Source organism: Bos indicus x Bos taurus, chromosome 2 (genome assembly GCF_003369695.1).
Source record: "Bos indicus x Bos taurus breed Angus x Brahman F1 hybrid chromosome 2, Bos_hybrid_MaternalHap_v2.0, whole genome shotgun sequence".
NCBI classification, from domain to species: domain Eukaryota; kingdom Metazoa; phylum Chordata; class Mammalia; order Artiodactyla; family Bovidae; genus Bos; species Bos indicus x Bos taurus.
This window is the reverse complement of record NC_040077.1, coordinates 71,614,982-71,634,042: the sequence shown is the minus strand read 5'-3', so window position 1 is coordinate 71,634,042 and position 19,061 is coordinate 71,614,982. Positions and strand designations below refer to the sequence as shown.

The following is a 19,061-nucleotide window of genomic DNA, read 5'->3' as shown; positions in this document are numbered from 1 at the left end:
CTTTATTTGGCTGCACAAGTAAGGCACTTGGGATCTAGTTCCCTGACCAGGGATGGAAACCAGGCCCTCTTCTGCCTTGGGAGTGTGGCGTTCTAACCACTGGACCACTGGGAAGTCCCAGGAAACCAAATTTCCAAGGAGAATTCTAGGCCAGAATTCATAGTCATGGGAGTGAGGAGAGCCAAACTCTAGGCTGTAATCCTTAGCCCAGTCTCAGCCTGCCCTCCTCTTCTTTCCACCCTCAGCTTCACCCTGTAATTCAGGGGCCTATAAACATACCATGAACAACATCTCAGTCCACACAGAAGCTCAGTCTACACTCCTGTGGAAACTGCTTCTTATGATACCTTATTGGCCTATATCCTGTCACCAACCCTTGGGAGAACGGACCTGGGAAAACTGGCCACAAAAACCCAGGAAGCAGGCTCAGAGCTATTTGGTCAGAGAACTGAGAGTTGAAAAAAAGTGGTCTAGAAAGGAAGGAGAGGCCATAGATGCTGGCTTGCATGCACCCTTGGTCCTGCAGAATCCTGACCCCCATGGGGGCAGCAGAGCTGAAGAAGGACAGAACCTTCTAAAGGACAGAGTCAAGCTCCTGCCTTTAAGAGGCTTTGTTCCCGCTCAGATACAAATGCATTTTTGAGAAGAACAGATTTCTGAAATGAAGAATGCAAAGACAAAAAGATATGAATGCGTTTTGTCTAAGAAGAAATAAGATTTAAAGAGGAAAAGACCAGGAAAAACAAGCTCTTATTTTCTGATATTTTTAACTAATTAATTGATTACGGCTGTGCTGGGTCTTCATTGATGCCTGTGGGCTCTCTCTGGTTGTGGTGCATAGGGTTCTCACTGCAGTGGCTTCTCCTGTTGCAGAGCATGAGTTCTAAGCTCTCAGGCTCTAGAGCGCAGGCTCAGTGGCTGTGGCACATGGGCTTAGTTGCTCTGCAGCATGTGGAATCTTTCGGACCAGGGATTCAACCCATGGCCCCTGCACTGGCAGGCAGACTCTTAACCAGTAGACCACCAGGGAAGTCCTTTTCTGATATTTTTGACAAACATAATTTAAATTTTTGATTATACATTATTTTTTTTTTTTAAATGGATATGACACCTGCACTGAAAGTGAATCCTGGTCCAGATTTTAATGATAAAACAGTATTAGAAAGATATTTGCCAAAAGAAGTAGGTACCAGGTGGGTTCCTCTCCTAAAGTATAAATGGAGTAACTTGGAGTTGCAAAATGACCATGCCTTTTCCATTATATAGACTTTTGTTCATATTCTCTCTCTGTACTAGTCATGAATTTGCAAGCAGGTAATGAACGTCTTCGTGAATAAATGTCTTCAACTATAATACGATGTTAATTCACTTGTCTCACTGGATGGCTGTAAACATTAAATGAGAAGGTATGAAAGAGCCAGGTCTATGGAAAGCATTTAAGAATTATTAGCTAATATGATTATTAAGTTCTCCAGGATCTGTTATCAAGAGAAAATTGAAAAAAATAATCAAATTCAGAGACAACTCTTAGTATGAAAATTAAGTTGCTTTATGTGACAGAAAATGCCTAAAAATATCCAATCTAAATAAATGAGTTCCTTTAAAAGTCAAAAATGTAACATTCTGTTGAAGTCTTCTAAATTTTCCTAGAAAGCTAATTTTTTTTTTTTTTTAAACAAATTGAAGGTGTATGGCAATTCTGTGTTGAGCAAGCCTACTGGTATCACTTTTCAAGCAGCATTTGTTACTTTATGTCTCTCATATTTTTGTAATTCTCCCAATAAATTTCAAACTTTTTGTTTTTATTATATTTGTTATAGTGCTCTATGATCAATGATCTTTGATTTAGTATTTCAAAAAAGATTATGACTCCCTGAAGGTTCAGATGATGATAGCAATTTTTAGCAATAAAGTATTTTTAAATTAAGGTATGTACATTACATACTTAACAGACTACAGCATAGTATCAACAAAACTTTTATATGTACTGAGAAATAAAAAAAATATGTGACTTGCTTTATTGTAGTATTTTATTTATTTACTGTGATATTTATTGTGATGGTCTGGAACTGAAACTGCAATATCTCCAAGGTCTGCCTGTAGAGAAGATAAAATGAAAATGTCTGTACCCAAGAGGCAAAATGGGTGTGTAGGGGAGTAGATATTTCTAATTACATTTTGCTCCTTATGGTATGTAGTCAGCAACTAACAATGTGACATTAACCAATAATTACTCTTCTGACTAAAACTATGATTAACAATAAACTGTTCAGAACAAAACTAGAAGAATATGTCTAACACTAGATAGTACAGGCACTTAAGAATTTTTTCTCAGAGGAGAATGATTAATGTTGAGGAAACTTGAAACTATGCCATTATGAACACAGGTTGAAGGACCTGGGATTGTATAACTGGAAAAGAAAAAAAAAGGACAGCTTCTAGTAAAACTCACTGCAAAACACTGATGAGGGATTGAACTTATCTGTATTATGTTTAGTCTGCATACTGCATAGCACAAAGAGACAGCACTAGAAACACTGGGATTGAAGGAAGATGGACTTTTAGGTCAATTAATAATTTCACACTGTCCACAGGGGGAATGAACTGCTTCAGGAGCCACTGAGCACTCCACACATGGCAGGATATTCTTGAGGCTGTCATGGAAACTAAACTCTAGCTTGTTGGTTTTCTACAGGTGGAACAGCAAGTATATCTGAGTACCTAGGACTCCTTGAGCACCTTGGGGGTGAGAGAGGCAATTTCAGTCATGGTGGTCTGGAGAGAACTTCCTGAGGCTGACATCTCAGCAGAGCCCTGAACGATGTGAAGGTATACACTGTACAAACGTCAAGAGGAGTGCTTTAAGCAGAAGGACCACCAAGAAGGCCATTACAGACAACAAGAGAGTGAGGAAGGCAGAGGGGCAGGCAAGGTGGCTGAAAATTTGCATTTGACTCTACATGTGAACAGTTCTCTGGTGGCTCAGTGGTTAAAAAAAATCCACCTACCAATTCAGGAAACATGGGTTCGATTCCTGGGCTGGGAAGATCCCCTGGAGAAGGAAATGGCAAACCACTCCAATATTCTTGCCTAGAAAATCCCATTAACAAAGGAGCCTGGTGGGCTACAGTCCATGGGGTCTCAAAAGAATTGGGCATGACTTAGCGACTAAACAACCACCTCTCTGAATGGAAGCCACAGGTCAGTCTGGTGTGACCAAGTTCTAAGAAGTCCACTCTAGCTGCTGTGTCTAGTAATAAACATGAGGGAATTATTAAAAACATGCAGTAAATCATAGAGTACCCACCGTTAGGACGAACTAGAAGGACCAACTCCCCAGAATGTCTCTCACAGCTCGCTTTGATCAGCAAGACCACCTGGTCGTGGGTGTGCTCTGCAATGTCCTGACCGTTGATCAGTACCACTTGGTCCCCTTCATTCAATCGAGGGACACACAGGTCAGCCTGTCAAGGGATGCAAAGAAGGTTTCAAATTCACATGTAGCTTTCTGGAAGTAAGGAACAGCAATTTACTTTTATAGACTCCAGAGCAGAAATAAAATTACATACTGAAATCATCTATCCATTCACTCATCTATTAAAAAAACAGAAATAGAAAACTCACTTTCAGACCTCCCTGGTGGTCCAGTGGTGAACAATTCATCTGCCAATGCAGGGGACACAGGTTCAATCCCTGGTCCAGGAAGATGGGGCAGCTAAGCCTGGGCACCACAACTACTGAGTCTGTGCTCCAGAGCCTGTGCTCCGCAACCAGAGAAGCCACCAAAATGAGAAGCCCATGTACAACTAGAGTAGCCCCTGCTTGCAGCAACTAGAGAAAGCCTGCATGCAGCAATGAAAACTCAGTGCAAACAATAAGAAATTAAAAACAAAACTCACTTTCCTATAAAGACATCCTTTTTTTCCTTCTTTATTAATAATTTTCCCCCTGATGCCCTAGTACAATTCCAGACATACAAGTAAGACTAATGCTCTCAAGTGCATAGATCAAGGTAGCTCTCACTTTGCACTGTCCAGATACATACAAATTTCAGTTGCACAGTTGAGTTAAATAACACCAAACTCCTAACATGGTGCGAATTTCAGTTACTGCATAAATTACAAGTAACTGCATAAAATTCAAAACTCGCTGTTAGCCCGACAGTCCAAAAATCACTATATAAATCATAAATATGCAGCATGATCAATGACCAATCACATCCCTTCTTTCCAAATGTACTGATGGCTTGTTGTTATGCATCAGTTACTCAGTTCATATGGAGATAGCAAAGCAGGTACTTGTGTGGTCTCCTTGTCTCCCAAAGATAAACCCATTTTGAGTAAGGAGTAACTGGCCAAAAAGTTACGAGAGCAGCAAAGAAACAAAAAGGGACAGTGCTGAAGGTGAAATTCAAAGTGAACATAAATGGAGTTATAGAAGTAACTGACTATGTAAATATCAACATTTCTATTGTTTGAGAGACCCTAGATATGCAGAGAAAGGAATTTAGAGAAGATGAACTTATTAGAGAGAAGAACTTATTTAGAGAAGATGAACTTTCACAAATGATGAAAGTGGCTGTGACAAGAAGGATGAAGATGTCCAAGGAAGTGATGCTGGCAAGAAACTTCTTGGGACTTCCCTGGCGGTCCAGTGGTTAAGACTCCACACATCCAATGCAGGGGGTGTAGGTTCTATCCCTGGTCAGGAAAATACCATCCCACATGCCACAGTGTGGCAAAAAATAAAAATAAAAAATTGAGAGGAAATAAAAATGGACAGATCTTTAAAAAACAAAAACTCAATCCAGGAAGTCCTGGAAGATATTTCATATCACTGAAAGTGCAAAGGGCAAGGGGAAGTGGGATCCAAACTTAGATAGAATTATCACTATTTGTTGAGATAAATAAGGAAAAACGCTCACCCTGTAATTTAGGGTATATGACAAGAAAAAGAAAAGCACTGTTCACAAATTACCTTTGGTAAGTTTTCACAAAGAAATAAAATACTTTGATTCTCAATGTTTCTAATGTTCTGAATTACAGGATAATAAATCAGTATTAGTTTATTATTTCTTCATTTCCCAATACGTTTAAAAAAGAAAGCATCAGAAATTTTAACGTTTTGATAAAAAATTTAAAGGTCATGGAAAAAAACACAATTTTCCCCACTGACTCAGTACGGGTTCAGGCCATATGGTTATATTTATAGCCCTGCACCACTGTGCGAAAACAAACAAGTAAATAAGGTAAAAGAAACCAACAGAAATATGGACAGCCTGTTCCAGGAATACAGTAATGAGAATACAACAGAATTAAGTTTGCAGGATGATGGGGCTGGGCCTTACAGAAAGGGCTGTGGCAAAGGCTTGAAAGATGGAAGCAGGACTAAACTCACTATATAACACAAAGTCAACGAAATCCAACAAGGTACTGTCATTAATAGAAAGAGCACTGATCCAGAAGTCAGGTTCTTCCACTGCTGCTTATGAAATGTGTGATTTTAGACACCTGAAATTCTGAAAATGGAACAGGTATCTATTTTAATTATGCATAGTTGTAAAATTTAAAAAACGAGATATTTCAATGTAAAGAATTAAAACCGGGAAAATTCAAAATTAAGGTTCAGACCATTCCCTTGAGGTGCTCTTTCTCTATTTCTCGGCATGTTATAGCACACTACTAGTTACCTATTATAACTGAAGGGAACCCTCTTACACTTAATCATCTTCTGCTCTTTGTCAGGTATAATTTCTTACTTGCATTTCATTCTGATTTGGAGTCTACATCAGATGAATTTTGCTGGGACAACAGCTATTGGCTTGAATATGATCAGACAGGAAGAAATACACGACTTTGGAAATTGCTGTTGTTCAGTCACGAAGTCATGTTTGACTCTTTGCAAACCCATGGACTGCAGCACGCCAGGCTTGGAAATAACTTGAAAATTACTCTGTTTCAAAAGGTGTCCAATAGAGAAAATGACATTAAACTATTTTAAACACTGCCCTTTTCTACCAATCACCTAAAATGAGGTTTCTAAACACTGTAATGGTCTCTAAGTTAATAATATTTATTTTGTTATTTATTTAACTGATTCTAAAGTCAGCCACTATTTACAGAACATCGTTCTGGCAGAAAGGAAAAATTACCAATATAGTAATCTGTATAGCCTAAAAAAAATTTAGAATTATACAGTTCTGTTTGGAAATTAACCTGTCTATAGAGTGCTCCCTGAACATCCTTGACTGAATTGCAAACTATCCACGTTCACTGCTCAGAAAAAATCAATATTTGTTTTATGACTTTACCTGGCATACAAATAAAAAAAGATTTCTTTCCTAATTGTAAGGGCAATACATGCTCACCATCATGATTCAGACAATTAAAAAAAGGAAGCAAGAGATAAATATCAGTAATTCCACCACCACAGTGAAATACTGTTAACGATTTCAGCATGTTTCCAGATTTTTAAAACATAACTCAATTAAAAAAACTGGATAAAACACATATGAAATTATAATATGTATTTTCATTTAGTTGATTTACAATATTGTGTTAGTCTCAGAAGTACAGGTAAGTGATTCAGTTATACATATTAATACAGGTATGTCTTTCAGTTCTTTTCCATTACAGGTTATTACAAGACATTGAATATAGTTCCCTGTGCAATGAAAGTAAATCCTTGCTACTTAACCATTTATATACGTGGTGTGTATCTGTTAATCCTGAACTCCTAACTCACCCCTCCTAGCCTCTTCCCTCTTTGGTAACCATAAGTTTCCTTTTTATGTCTCTGAGTCTGTCTCTGTTTTATAAATAAATTTATTTGTATTATCTTTAGATTCTACATATAAATAATACCATATAATATTTGTCTTTTTCTGTCTGATTGACTTCACTCAGTTTGATAATCTCTAGGTCCATTCACATTGCTGCAAATAGCATTATTTCATTCTTTTTATAGCTGAGTAGTATTCCATTGTAAAATATTTTTCAAAATACTATCTTACGAAAACCTTTCCATACTTACATAATACTACATCATCTATTATTTCAATAGCCACAAACCAAAGCATAATTTATTTAGTCAGCTCTAATGATGTACATTTTGATCTTCCCTCCAATTTTAATTTTCACAAACTACAATGAACATTGTTGTGTATCCTATGTTCTGTTTCATAAGAGGTAATTTTTAAAAGTAGAATTATCAGGTCAAAAGACATATATTTGACTTTTAGTTAAAACTTTTGTACTGGGGAAAGCTATACACTGCACAGTTTAAAAAGCTGACTTGGTCTGTAAGATTATTAGGACAAGAAACCATTTTCTGCATTCTTCCCTATGCTCCCCTCATCCCCCCACCACCTCATTTGAGGCAACTAGTTTCAACATTTTAGCTACAGCTTTTGTATTTACCTTAGTATCACTATGTAACTTTGCAATTTCATTTTTTAGTTTTTATTTTAGACATTATCTTTCTACTTGATAAATGAGAATACAGCCACCTCTCACCTCATCTTGCAGTAGCCCTGTCCCCCAATACATATTTTCCTATACATACTAAACAAATAATTTTGGACTACTTCCCTTATCTTTCACATGTGTAGTAAGTTTATTTTATACATCACATCCCTGTCTTGTCACTTCTGATCACAAGGGATTTGTTTAAAACAGGACATTTGATCCAAGCTGAATCTATGAGGTTTTGCTTCCTCTGAGTCTATAATTTAGAGTGAGGAGTCTAATGACTCTGGGGTGCTGAGCTGGTTACATAAAATACAAACCCAGAAGTTGCTGGTAGGCACATCCCTTCAAAAGAACTGAGGGACATAATAGTGGCAGCTACACAGTTTCTATTTAGTTGAAATTTTGGAGTCACCATCATATCTAAACAAAGAGTGTGTCTGTGGTGCTAATGTTACAGGAACTTGGCTTGAAGCTGCTACTAAGTACACTTTTCATTTAGAATGTATTTTATTGTAGCTTGAGAGATTAAGCTGATTCCAGTACAGACCGGTTTACACCGAGAAAGAAAAATTCACAAAAAAAGAAATGGACATGAAAAGTAGTTCTGATGATTTGTAAAATTCTTTCTAGAAGTCTGATTATATTCCTGTCTTGGGGTTTTGTGATACACCTCTACAGCTGTACGAAAAATTTTGTATTTATAATTAAGCCAGGGGTATGCAGTGACAGACTTTATTTTCTTGGGCTCCAAAATTACTGCAGCCATAAAATTAAAAGATACCTGCTCCTTGGAAGGAAAGCTATGACAAACCCTAGATGGTGTACACCCTAGATGGTGTATTCAAAACCCTAGACATCAGTTTGCTGATAAAGGTCCACATAGTCAAAGCTATGGTTTTTTTCAATAGTCACGTATGGATATGAGAGTTGAATCATAAAGAAGGCTGCTACACAATTTCTACTCAGTAGAGATTTTGGAATCACCAAAGAATTGATACTTTCAAATTATGGTGCTGGAGATTACTTTTGAGAGTCCCTTGAACTGTAAGGCGATCAAACCAGTCAATCCTAAAGGAAATCAACCCTGAATATTTATTGAAAGGACTGATGCTGAAGCTCCAATACTTTGGCCACCTGACGCAAAGAGCCGACTCACTGGAAAGGACCCTGATGCTGGGAACAATTAAAGAGGAGAAGGGGGTGACAGAGGATGAGATGGTTAGACAGGATCACCGACTCAATGGACATGAATCTGAGCAGACTCTAGGACACAGTGAAGGACAGGGAGTGCTGCAGTCCATAGGCTCACAGTGTGCTATAGGCCACGGGGTCACAAAGACTCAGACACAACTTAACAACAACAAAAATTTCACAAGTACTCTGTTATTTGCAATCAACAAGTTCTTAAAAACCAGAACCAAAACTATATATCATGATATCCTTGATCAATCTTGACTGTGATCTTCAAATCAACTTTGAGGTTGCTGCAAAGCACCAAAATCCCATAACTGGTCTCTTTCTCTCAGGCTGCAGGTTCCTACCTTTCCCAGGACAGAGACAGTTAAATGATAATGGGTACTGACTCAAAGTTTTTTAAGAAAAATGCAGTTAAACAGAATAAACAACAGAAACGGGAATCTGAAAGCAGTATTTACTATATAATGAGCAATAAAAATGATGTATCCACAATTTATTAAGAATTGTCCTTATGATTCACAAGCAGAAAGTTTATGAGTGCTGAAGCTGAAAGAAAGGGCAGGGGGGCAGGGGGGTTTTCATCATCATGGGTACATACAGTATTTTCTTTACTTTTGCTTAGCATGTTCACAATAAAGAGTTTCAAATAAATATTTTAAACAGAAAGTAGACAAATATAATGTAAATAAATGATTCTAAATGAAAAAAGAAGTCAATGAAAAAGCAAACAAACTATACCTCTGTCTACATTTTGCTATTTAGAGGGGTTATTTTGATAGAATCTAGAGTCTTTGTAAAAACAAGTATTTGAAAAACTGTTCTAGAAGATAGGGAAGAAATAAAAATTAACTTCTCAGCAATTTAGGAGATTCAGCAAACAACATGTGATACTTGACAAATTAAATGATTCATTTCATTGTTTTATTTATACCAAGAAAATAAGTATGTATTTTTGAAGCTAGGATCACTGAGAAGGCTGTTGAACTCACAGGGGTTCCTGGCGCAACTCGGGACACGATCACAGGCATCTTCTGGTCACATCCTCCCTTCACATTAGAGTAAATCAAGCATTAGTCAGCATAACAGATATAGAAACACCTTATTTAAAAGATAAGTGCAATACAAATTCTAAGTTACCTTTACATTGAATCCAAACCTCCCATTTTCATCAGGTTTCATTCTGATTAGAACGAGATTATCATGTGGAATACCACCGTTAGGCTTAAAAAGACAAAAATAGATGACTCATCATTCTCTTCATTTATAGGCTACTTACTTTCAGATATACAGGAAGCATGCTTTGTGTATGTTGATATTATCTAAAGTGTATAAAGAATCATAATTCAAATTTCTCTCTTGCCTTACCACTGTATACTGGACTATAGGCGCCAGAGTAACAGGGCCTTTATTAATTACCTAATTAATTAACCACAGTGTCCCTAGAACCTGGCTCAAAGCTTTGCACAGAGCAAGTATTTGTAAGTTTTACATGAATTCATGATTCCCTCTGCTTTTTAAAAACAGCTTCATTGAGACACAATTTACTACACTTCACCCATTCAGAAAGTATAATTCAAAAATTTCTGCTACAGTGACAAAATTGTACCAACACCCCTACTATTTAACTTTAGAACCTTTTCCTCATCCCCCAAAGAAACCCTGTGTCCATCATCAGTCACTACCCCTCTGCTTGCCCCCATCCCCCAAGTCCTATTCAACCCCTCATCTATTTTCTCTCCCTCTATATATACATACTTGACTATTCTGAACGTTTCATGTATGTAGAATTACACAATATATGGTCATTTGTAGCAGGCTTCTTTCACTAAATGTTTTATGCCTATTCTTTAAGGTAAGTATCTGGCTAATTCTTTCTTATCCTTCAAGACACAGGTCTGAGATGATCATTTCTGGGAAATCTTCCCTTAAATCCACAGCTGAATTAGTTGTATTTATATACTTGTGAATTCCCTCAAGTCACTTCTAATTACAGAACTCATCCTCCTCAATGCACCAGTAGCATCCGACACAGGTGATTACTCTCTCCGTGACCTTCTTCTCATCAGCTAGCTGGCTAGTTTTCTTTCCTACCATTTTGTCTGCATCTTTTCAGTTTCCTTTGCTTTCCATCTCCCTCATGTTTATAGCTTGGAGGACTAAAATTTCAGAATCTCTTATTACGGTAATCTGCATACTCTACACTTCCTGTCTCATGGTTTTAAATATTCTGTCTACATGCCATCAACTCTCAACATTATAACTTCAGCTTCAATCCCTCCCTTCAACTCCAGAATCATGTCTCTAAATGGATTCCTAGTAGACATATCATTGTGCCCCTATCGAGCTCCCGATATTCCCCCCAACACCTGTTCTACCTGGAACCTTTCACGTCCCAGCAAATGGCAACTTCATCCTCCTAGTTGTTTAGGCCCCAAATCTTCCTATTATCCTTGATTATCTCTCCCTAGTACGCTACAACCAGTCCATCAGCAGACTGTGTCAGCTCTACTCTAAAACTCCACCCAGAATACAGCCATGTTGGTCCAATCACCACTGCTTAACAGGATGACACCTCATGGCCAGTTTCTCTACTGCCACCCTGCTTTTGATTTTTTCTCAACATAAAAGCCAGAGTGAAACCATTAAAACCTAAGTGACAGCACATTGCTTCTCTCCTCCGTTATGTCCATTTGCTTCCAATCTCACTTAGAGACCGGACAAAACCTTTACAAGACCGGGTATTTAGGATCTGGCCCTTTCCTGTTCCTTCTAGTTTGCTCATTCTGCTCTGGCCACACTGACCCCCTTGGTGTCCTCTGACAGTATCAGTCACACCCTGTCTTTGCACTGTTGTCCTCTGGGCTTATCTGCTCTCTTGTCAAGTATCCATGTAGTTTATCACCAAACTCATCCTTGGCTCACACTGTAATACTCCACTCTGGAAATTTCCTAGCCCTTTTCTGCCTTGTCTCTGTAGCATTTATCTAATAGGCTATAAATTTATTTAATTTGTTTACAGCTCGTCTCATCCTTATCCTTAGAATATAAGTTCCTTGCAGGCAGAGTTTTTTAAATTTTATTCTACTATATTCCCAGAGCCCATAACAATGCATGGCACAGAGCAGGTATTCAATAAGTAATTTTTGCTTGAGTGGAAAAACAAACTAGACTGTAGATTATTTAACAGCAGGGACAATGTCTGATTTATCTTTGTATGCCCACTACCTACCTTAGTAGGTAAAGAAAGACCTCAGTTAACTATGAACCAATGAATGATACATAGGAATCACCACACAGGTAGCACTAAAGTTGTCGTTCATTTTGAATAAGGATTTTGATCTCTATGATGTGTCTGTGGTGGTACAGTAAGTGTGGGAGAACTTTAAATGGCTGCCTCTGGCTTTTCACTTTTAGACAGTGAGGGAGGATCATGGGTGAAGAACAAGAGGGTAAGTGAGCAATGGCCAACAGGCCATTTGGCATCACCCACACCTCCTGTGGGGCCTCCTCTCCTTGTATCTCATTTTATTCCTTGATATCCCTTTAAGTTTCCTGAAATACACCCATATTTCTGTCTGTCCTATACTTCTTCATAAACACAATGTATCCTTAAAATTTATTAACAACAATCTGACCTTTGATTCATCTACTTGAAAAAGCAATGAAAATTCACAAATCAGGGGATTCTAAAAATTTACCATTTTTGTTTGGTACAAAGTACTAAAATATCTCATGGATATATTTTGAAGAACACAGCAATTATATATTCCAAAGACCTGCATTCAATTTCAAAAGGTTGATTAAAATGATAAAGTTGCTGCACTTAATTATATAATAAAATTAATGATATTTAATAGGCTATCAGCATTTGTTCTGGAAATGTGCTTTGCAAGACTGAAACCAACAAATCTGTCAAAAATTAACTTCTAGCGCAATGTTTTATAAATGATGATAAAAGAAAATTCCACAATTGGGTTATATGATGGCACAAGTTATGAGTAAACATATGATGAAAAAGAGAAAGTACTGTAATATAATTTACAGATAAAACAGGCTAGGGTACAAAAGAAATTTCATTTACAATTAAACATTTTCAAAGAAATGTGAGTATCTGAAGAAACTACTTACAGTAGATTTTTCAGGAGACGATGGAACATCAAATGTTTCATTAACATGGTTTTCCAGATCTTGTTGAGAATGTGAATAATGAATCTGGCTCCAACTGTTTTTCTTTGATTGTTTGGGTGGTAAAGCTGGAGGCTGCCCATCTCCAGGAGTCTCTTGTGATCTAGTTAGGAAAAGAAGGGAAAAAAATTAAGTATTTTGGAAGCTGTCTTACAGAATTGTTATTTTATTTTATTTTACTTTTTTTTTTTTTTTTCAGAATTGTTATTTTAAAAGCTGGGGTCAAGCAACTCAGATATTTACTATGTCTAGTAGGAGACAAGCTTTGAATACCATATTTATTTGCAAGTGCCACTGTTTAATGAAAACTTTCTTAACTTTGAAGTTTAAAGTAATAAATCTAATTTCTTAATTTATCAAATCTGTAAACAATTCTACAGATTGTTTATATAATAAATAATAAAATAACTTTAAGGATACCCCTATGAAGAGATTTATTGATCTACCATAACAATGTATATACATTTCCAAAAACCCCTTTCTAAGGTCTTCAGTGGAGTTCTATGGGCAGGCAGAGAGATAACTGAGAGCCAAGCTGTGCACAGATACCAAGCTATAACACAGATACTCGGTGCCACCTTAGAAATCAAGGGATTGTCCATTTTATTTGGAAATAAAATGCAATCTATGGAAGTGATGAACACAATGGGCAAGAGTGCTGAGTTCACTGAGGAGACAAAACTAGAGAAGACAGTGTTGGAAAACCTGATTTTAGGTGAGGATGCAAGAACCCAATTAACATTAGAAAGCAGATGCCTTAGGCAGAAGCAGCAGGAGCAGATGAGCTGACTCTGACAGGGGAAACCTCAAGGTTAAAAATACACCTTTTAGGAAGGAGCACAGTGCATGCAGTAAAAGTTGAGTTTTTCACAAAGGCCAGAAGGGGGAACCAGTGGTTCAACTTGGACCCCAGAAAGCCTGTGTCCATAGAAGTCTTGGACTTGAAGGGACCCGGAAGGGGAAAACTGACCATCAGTGGGGTTTTTATTTATCTCAGAGGTCGCAGGAGATCCTTTGGGAAAATAAAAGAATTTTTATCCCACTGCCTAAGGACAGGTGAGAGAGAGTTGACAGCTGCTGTGTCAACCTCATGGCTGCTGCTGTGGTAATTAGGACAGGCTACAGACAGATGCTGCACATCTACAAGGCCTGCAAGAAGCAGAACTGTACCCTTCACTCCTCCCTGGCTGACATCAGGACTGGCTATATGATGTGCTCTGGGCAATGAAATATGAGTAGCCACTTCTGAAGGGAGTATTTGTGTTTGTGTTTCTCTCTTCCCTCAGGCAGGAAACCAGCCATGTCCCAACAGGGGCTGCTATCAGTCTGAGCCTTAAATGATCATGACATAGAGCACAGCCACAGGTGATCCATGAGTATACGGAATGTAAGGGAGGAAGAACCCTTGTTGTACGTTACTGTGAGTGGGGAGACTCTGCTACCATGGAATAATTTGGCCCAAGATAACTGACACACAGGTTATTGCCAGAGTGGCTCTTGGAGACATGCTGCTCTTGGTAGAGAAGCTGTGAACTTATTGAGACTTGCTGCTAGACACGTGGTAGATATGGCAGTGATACTAAAACCTGCTTAGTGCAGAGGTAGTCAGCCAGGATTAACAGTGAATGATCTAACTTCTCCTAAGAGAAAATACAGCTCTTCTAATCTAGTATAAATTATACTTGCTAAATACGCAGATTAACAATAACAACCACTCAGCGGTCTACATCGAAGTCTTCAGGGCTCAAAATGCTCTAAATTCTGGTAAGTCTATAAAGACTGCATCAGAGAGCATATCTCCCCATTTCAGCAAAAGCTTCTCTGAGGTCTATCTTGATGGCTAGAGACTCCAGGTCCCAGACATACTAGTTTTTATTCTGCTAATTTCAATTGCCAAGAACTCAAGCCTCTGAGATCTAATACATTCAAGGGCTGGTGGTCCAAGAAAATGTCCTCACAGATTACAATAGAGATGTATGTTTCCACTATGGCCTGCTGTAGGGGATTAGGACAGGTAACTGTAGGCAACCCTTGGCAGAGCCTCAGATATGAAATTTCTAAAAAGCAGTTATCAAAATACTCTAAGACTTCACGAAAACCAGAAGTCACTGGACCTCACATGGATTAATCAATAGGTCTCATCTCTTCTTTAGGACTAAGTATTACCATGTGGGGAAGGTGAAGAGAAGCTTTTTTTTTAGTTTTGCATATGGCTATCACACCTGGGAAGCATTTCATATTAAAACTAAAGATCTTGGCAAGACTATAAGGTTAAGATCAGGTGGGAATGGAGTCAGAGCAACTTTCTTTATCCTTGGTTCAGCTAACTGTCTAAACATAGTGCCAAGACAAACAACAGGGACAAACATACACCTGATAGGCAGCACGGTGTCTAAGTGAGCCATGCCTGGTGGGCAGGGGCATCACGGCAGCAGCACTCAGTTACAAGAGGGGACACTCTGCTGACTGCTGAATCTGCATTTCCGGGGTTAGAGACTAGGGGTATACAGTCCAAAAAAACTATAGACGTGATTTTTATTATATGCTTTTGATTAGTACCTACAGAAGGAAATGGCAACCCACTCCAGTCTTCTTGCCTGGAGAATTCCATGAACAGAGGAGCCTGGCAGGCTATAGTCCATTGGGTCGCAAAGAGTCAGACACAACTAAACAACTAACATTCATTTTGATTAGAAATTATTGTCCAAGAACAGTGGCTGCAAATTCATGGCTTGTGGGCCAACTTTAGCTAACAGACATTTGGCCTGTTCACTGTAAAACTGTGAGTTGACTACATTTAAAAAATTACAAATCTGGATTTCCAGAATGAAAAACTTGGAAGCTCTGGAAAAAATGGACCAGCACTACAAGTTGTTAACAACTGAACAAAGCCAAGTGATAGCTGCTGCCTTTAGGTGACCATGGGCATTCCAGTCCACATGAATCCCACCCACACTTTGGTGGGTGTCTGAATATACCTTCTCCTTTACTTATTCAGAGTCTGCAAGAAGACACAGGAAGGAAGAGACTTTAAGTGTACTGACCTGAGTTGGGATTTGAGTCAAACTCTATAAAGAAAAGGTAAGGAGAATACAGTGCAGGCTGGAAGGACTAGGCAAGATCTCAGAGAGGAAAGACAATACAATTTTGGATTTCAGGATAGGACTATCTGTCGTCTTTCATTGTTTTATGTAACTTTTTTGTTAAAGTAACTTCACAGAGAGTGAGATAGGCTCTCCACAAGTCTGATTATTGCAGAGGGTTATTATAGTTTGTCTGGGGAACTTTCACAAACTAATTATGTGCTCTCCCAGTAATCCTGGTAGCAATTACCCTTTCTATTTTTTCAACTTCAATAACCAAACATTCACTCTCTCTTCTTTCTACCTACCTATCTTTCTACAGTGTATAAAAGTAATTAAGAATATAAACACAGACTCCTAAAATTCTTATTCTGGGCAAAAGCTATCAATTACATTTTAAAAACATACCCATATTAACTCATCTTATTTTAAGAAATAACTTCCGTGTTCATATTTAATGCAGAAGTATTACATGCAGTCAATCTACTACTTAAACAATTATCTAGGAAGATGACTTTTTTTTTAAAGCAACAAATTTTATTTAGCATAGTCAGTCCCAACATTCAGCTCAAAAAAAGTTTACAGAGGATAGAAAATGCATTAATAAACGCCAGTCTTTACCAAAAGAAAACAGAAAACATATTATTGATTCAAAATATTTTACACTTGAATGATAAACGGCAATAACTTATTTGGGACACCTACTAATATAAGAGAAAGTAAGAGAAGAAAAGAATACTTTAGAAAAGTTCAATCTCCATCTGGTATCAGAGAAGTCAGTAGAGGTCACTGAGACCGGCAGTCTTTCTTGCTTTCTGCGTTAGTGCCCTCAGCTGGAACTGTTTATGGGACAGAAGACGTACATGCTTTAGGAAGATGTCTAGGTCTGTTACTCCCTGCCTCAAAGCTTCTCCCAGGTAAAAAATAGTGTCTTCAATAGCATTTTCCTCTGCATACAGATTTAGGATCTGTTTGTATAGTGGGGCTGTGGGAATGATAACTTCATCAATATCATTGTTTTCAGATTGATTTTCCATTTTCTCCAGAGCAGAACTGAGTTCTTTCTCAAAAGTTCTATGTTTTTATCAACCTCAGCTACTTCTTGGGTAACCATCTCTTTGAGTTTCTGGTGACCTTTTTTCAGGTCTTCCTCTGTTCGTTTCAAGGCATTGAGTTCTGCCTGGGCACAATCCGTTTCCTCCTTCATCCGCCATCTCAGTCTGTCACTGACTGCTGAGATGAGAGAGGCTTGGATAGTGTCCTTGCTGATTGTGCCATCTCTACTGGGACCAAGAGTGGTCACAGGAGGCTGGGAAGGGTACTAGGAACTTGTTGTGGCAGGATACTGACCACCAGGTCGGTAAGGACAGCCTGGGTAACCACTCGGATTGGGAGGGTACCCGGATGGTATGCAGAAATCCCACTTGTCATACCTGGCATGTAGGAAGAATCTTGTGGCCCTATTGCCTGGTATGGTGGATAGGATGCTGAAACAGTAGGACGAGAGAAGACTGGAGGTTCATCTCCAAACACCACAATCATGACTTGAATAAGCCCCAGTAAGTCTGACTGTGGGTGCTTCCATTCATGTAGATAAGGAAGACGTATCTTACCATTAGCATCCACATGCTTTCCTGTTTTAATAGTCATTGAGCTAGTAGGCTTAACAAAACAGATAGGGGGATTATACGGATATGTGTCCAGCAGCCACAGGCAGATTGGAATATTCTATGTATTACTTCTATAAGGCACAGGAATTGTTCCAGTAAGGTTCATTAGTTCCCTGGAACTACCATCATTAAAAACGTATGAATCCAATACAGGTTTGAGATCTTTGTATAAAGTAATAACGTTAATAGTTTCACATACAGTTAGGTCTCTGTATTTGTACTTGAGCTGGCTCTCCGACCCTGCCATGGTGGCCGCCTCGTGACTCCGGTCTCTGCAGGCAAAGGGTCAGCCACTCCGGGGCCGCCCCAGGCCGCCCCACAAAACCGCACATGGACGAGCCAGCCGCCCCACTCCCACCCTCCCTCTAGCAACAGGAAGTCAGCCTCCACCGGAAGATGACTTTCATAGGTAAACCATGTATTGTAATTTAAAATTATAATACATTTGAAATAATATCATGAAATAGGCCAGTTCTTTAAAAAGCTTCTATTTCTAGGCCAAAGCAAAAACAAACAAAAACTGCCAAGGAAAACAGAATGAAGAGACATCACATACTCTGGAAGGACAATCAGGCAGTGTAGTGGAACGAAGCCCTACAAGGAATAACAGCTAGCATCTGAAAGAAGGGATCTATAACTTACAGGAAGACCAGCATCTACTATCAGGTAGTTTAGACAGGACTTGGGAAATAGGAACAAAGTAAGAAGAGGGATCAGGGCTGTGGCTGGGGTCTTACAAGGAGAAGTAATCAGCTGGCTTTAAGTATGGGAGCTGGGGAAAAAATTGGTCATACAGACAGTATAGAAAATATAATCTCAAAGAGATGATTATAATTACTCATAAAAAATAAAAATAAACAGGATAAACCCTGAAAACTGTAAATTAAAAAAAAATGCTGCCAAAAGTTTAACCGTACCAATACATCTTTCATACATATTTAAGTATAAAGTTTATTCTAAGTTAAGAGTAGAAAACAAAAACCATACTCTTGGTAGACACTAATACAAACAACAGAAATGATGGCTCCTTTTTCATTAAAACTCTCATTTTTTAAGATACACACCAGGAGCTCTTGTCTCATTCAATTACAATCACTAGTGTCACCTGTCTTCATTAGGCATTTACCCCTGCCACACTTCTGTGAGATACAGACAAAATTCTGGTTCAAAATTCAGGCTTCTTGATATTTTGGCTAATTTATAGTAACATTTAGAGTATTTCAAAGTAAATAACCATTTCAGACTGGTTACTAATTTATGCTCAAGACAATTCAAGTGTTTAGAAACTCCCCAGGATATGATTGGTGGTGGTAGTTTAGTCGCTAAGTCATGCCCGACTCTTGTGACCCCATGAACCGTAGCCTGCTGGGCTCCTCGTCCTTGGGATTCTCCAGGCAAGAATACTGGCGTGGGCTGCCATTTCCTTCTCCATAGGATATGATTAACAGAAGAATACA

At 38.4% G+C, this 19,061-nt stretch overlaps 1 protein-coding gene and 1 pseudogene across 4 annotated transcripts in view; both read right to left on the bottom strand.

Annotated features, from left to right (window-relative positions):
- PTPN4 (protein tyrosine phosphatase, non-receptor type 4) overlaps positions 1-19,061 on the bottom strand; it is a 190,748-nt gene that overhangs the window by 30,042 nt on the left and 141,645 nt on the right. For all 4 annotated transcript variants that reach the window (XM_027562478.1, XM_027562489.1, XM_027562499.1 and 1 more), the window contains 4 exons: positions 12,795-12,954; positions 9,804-9,887; positions 9,656-9,712; positions 3,308-3,464 (listed from right to left, as the gene is read on the bottom strand). In XM_027562478.1, coding sequence (XP_027418279.1) covers positions 3,308-3,464; positions 9,656-9,712; positions 9,804-9,887; positions 12,795-12,954 — 458 coding nt within the window. The remainder of the gene's footprint in view (positions 1-3,307; positions 3,465-9,655; positions 9,713-9,803; positions 9,888-12,794; positions 12,955-19,061) is intronic.
- Positions 13,263-17,866, bottom strand: LOC113905357 (annotated as a pseudogene).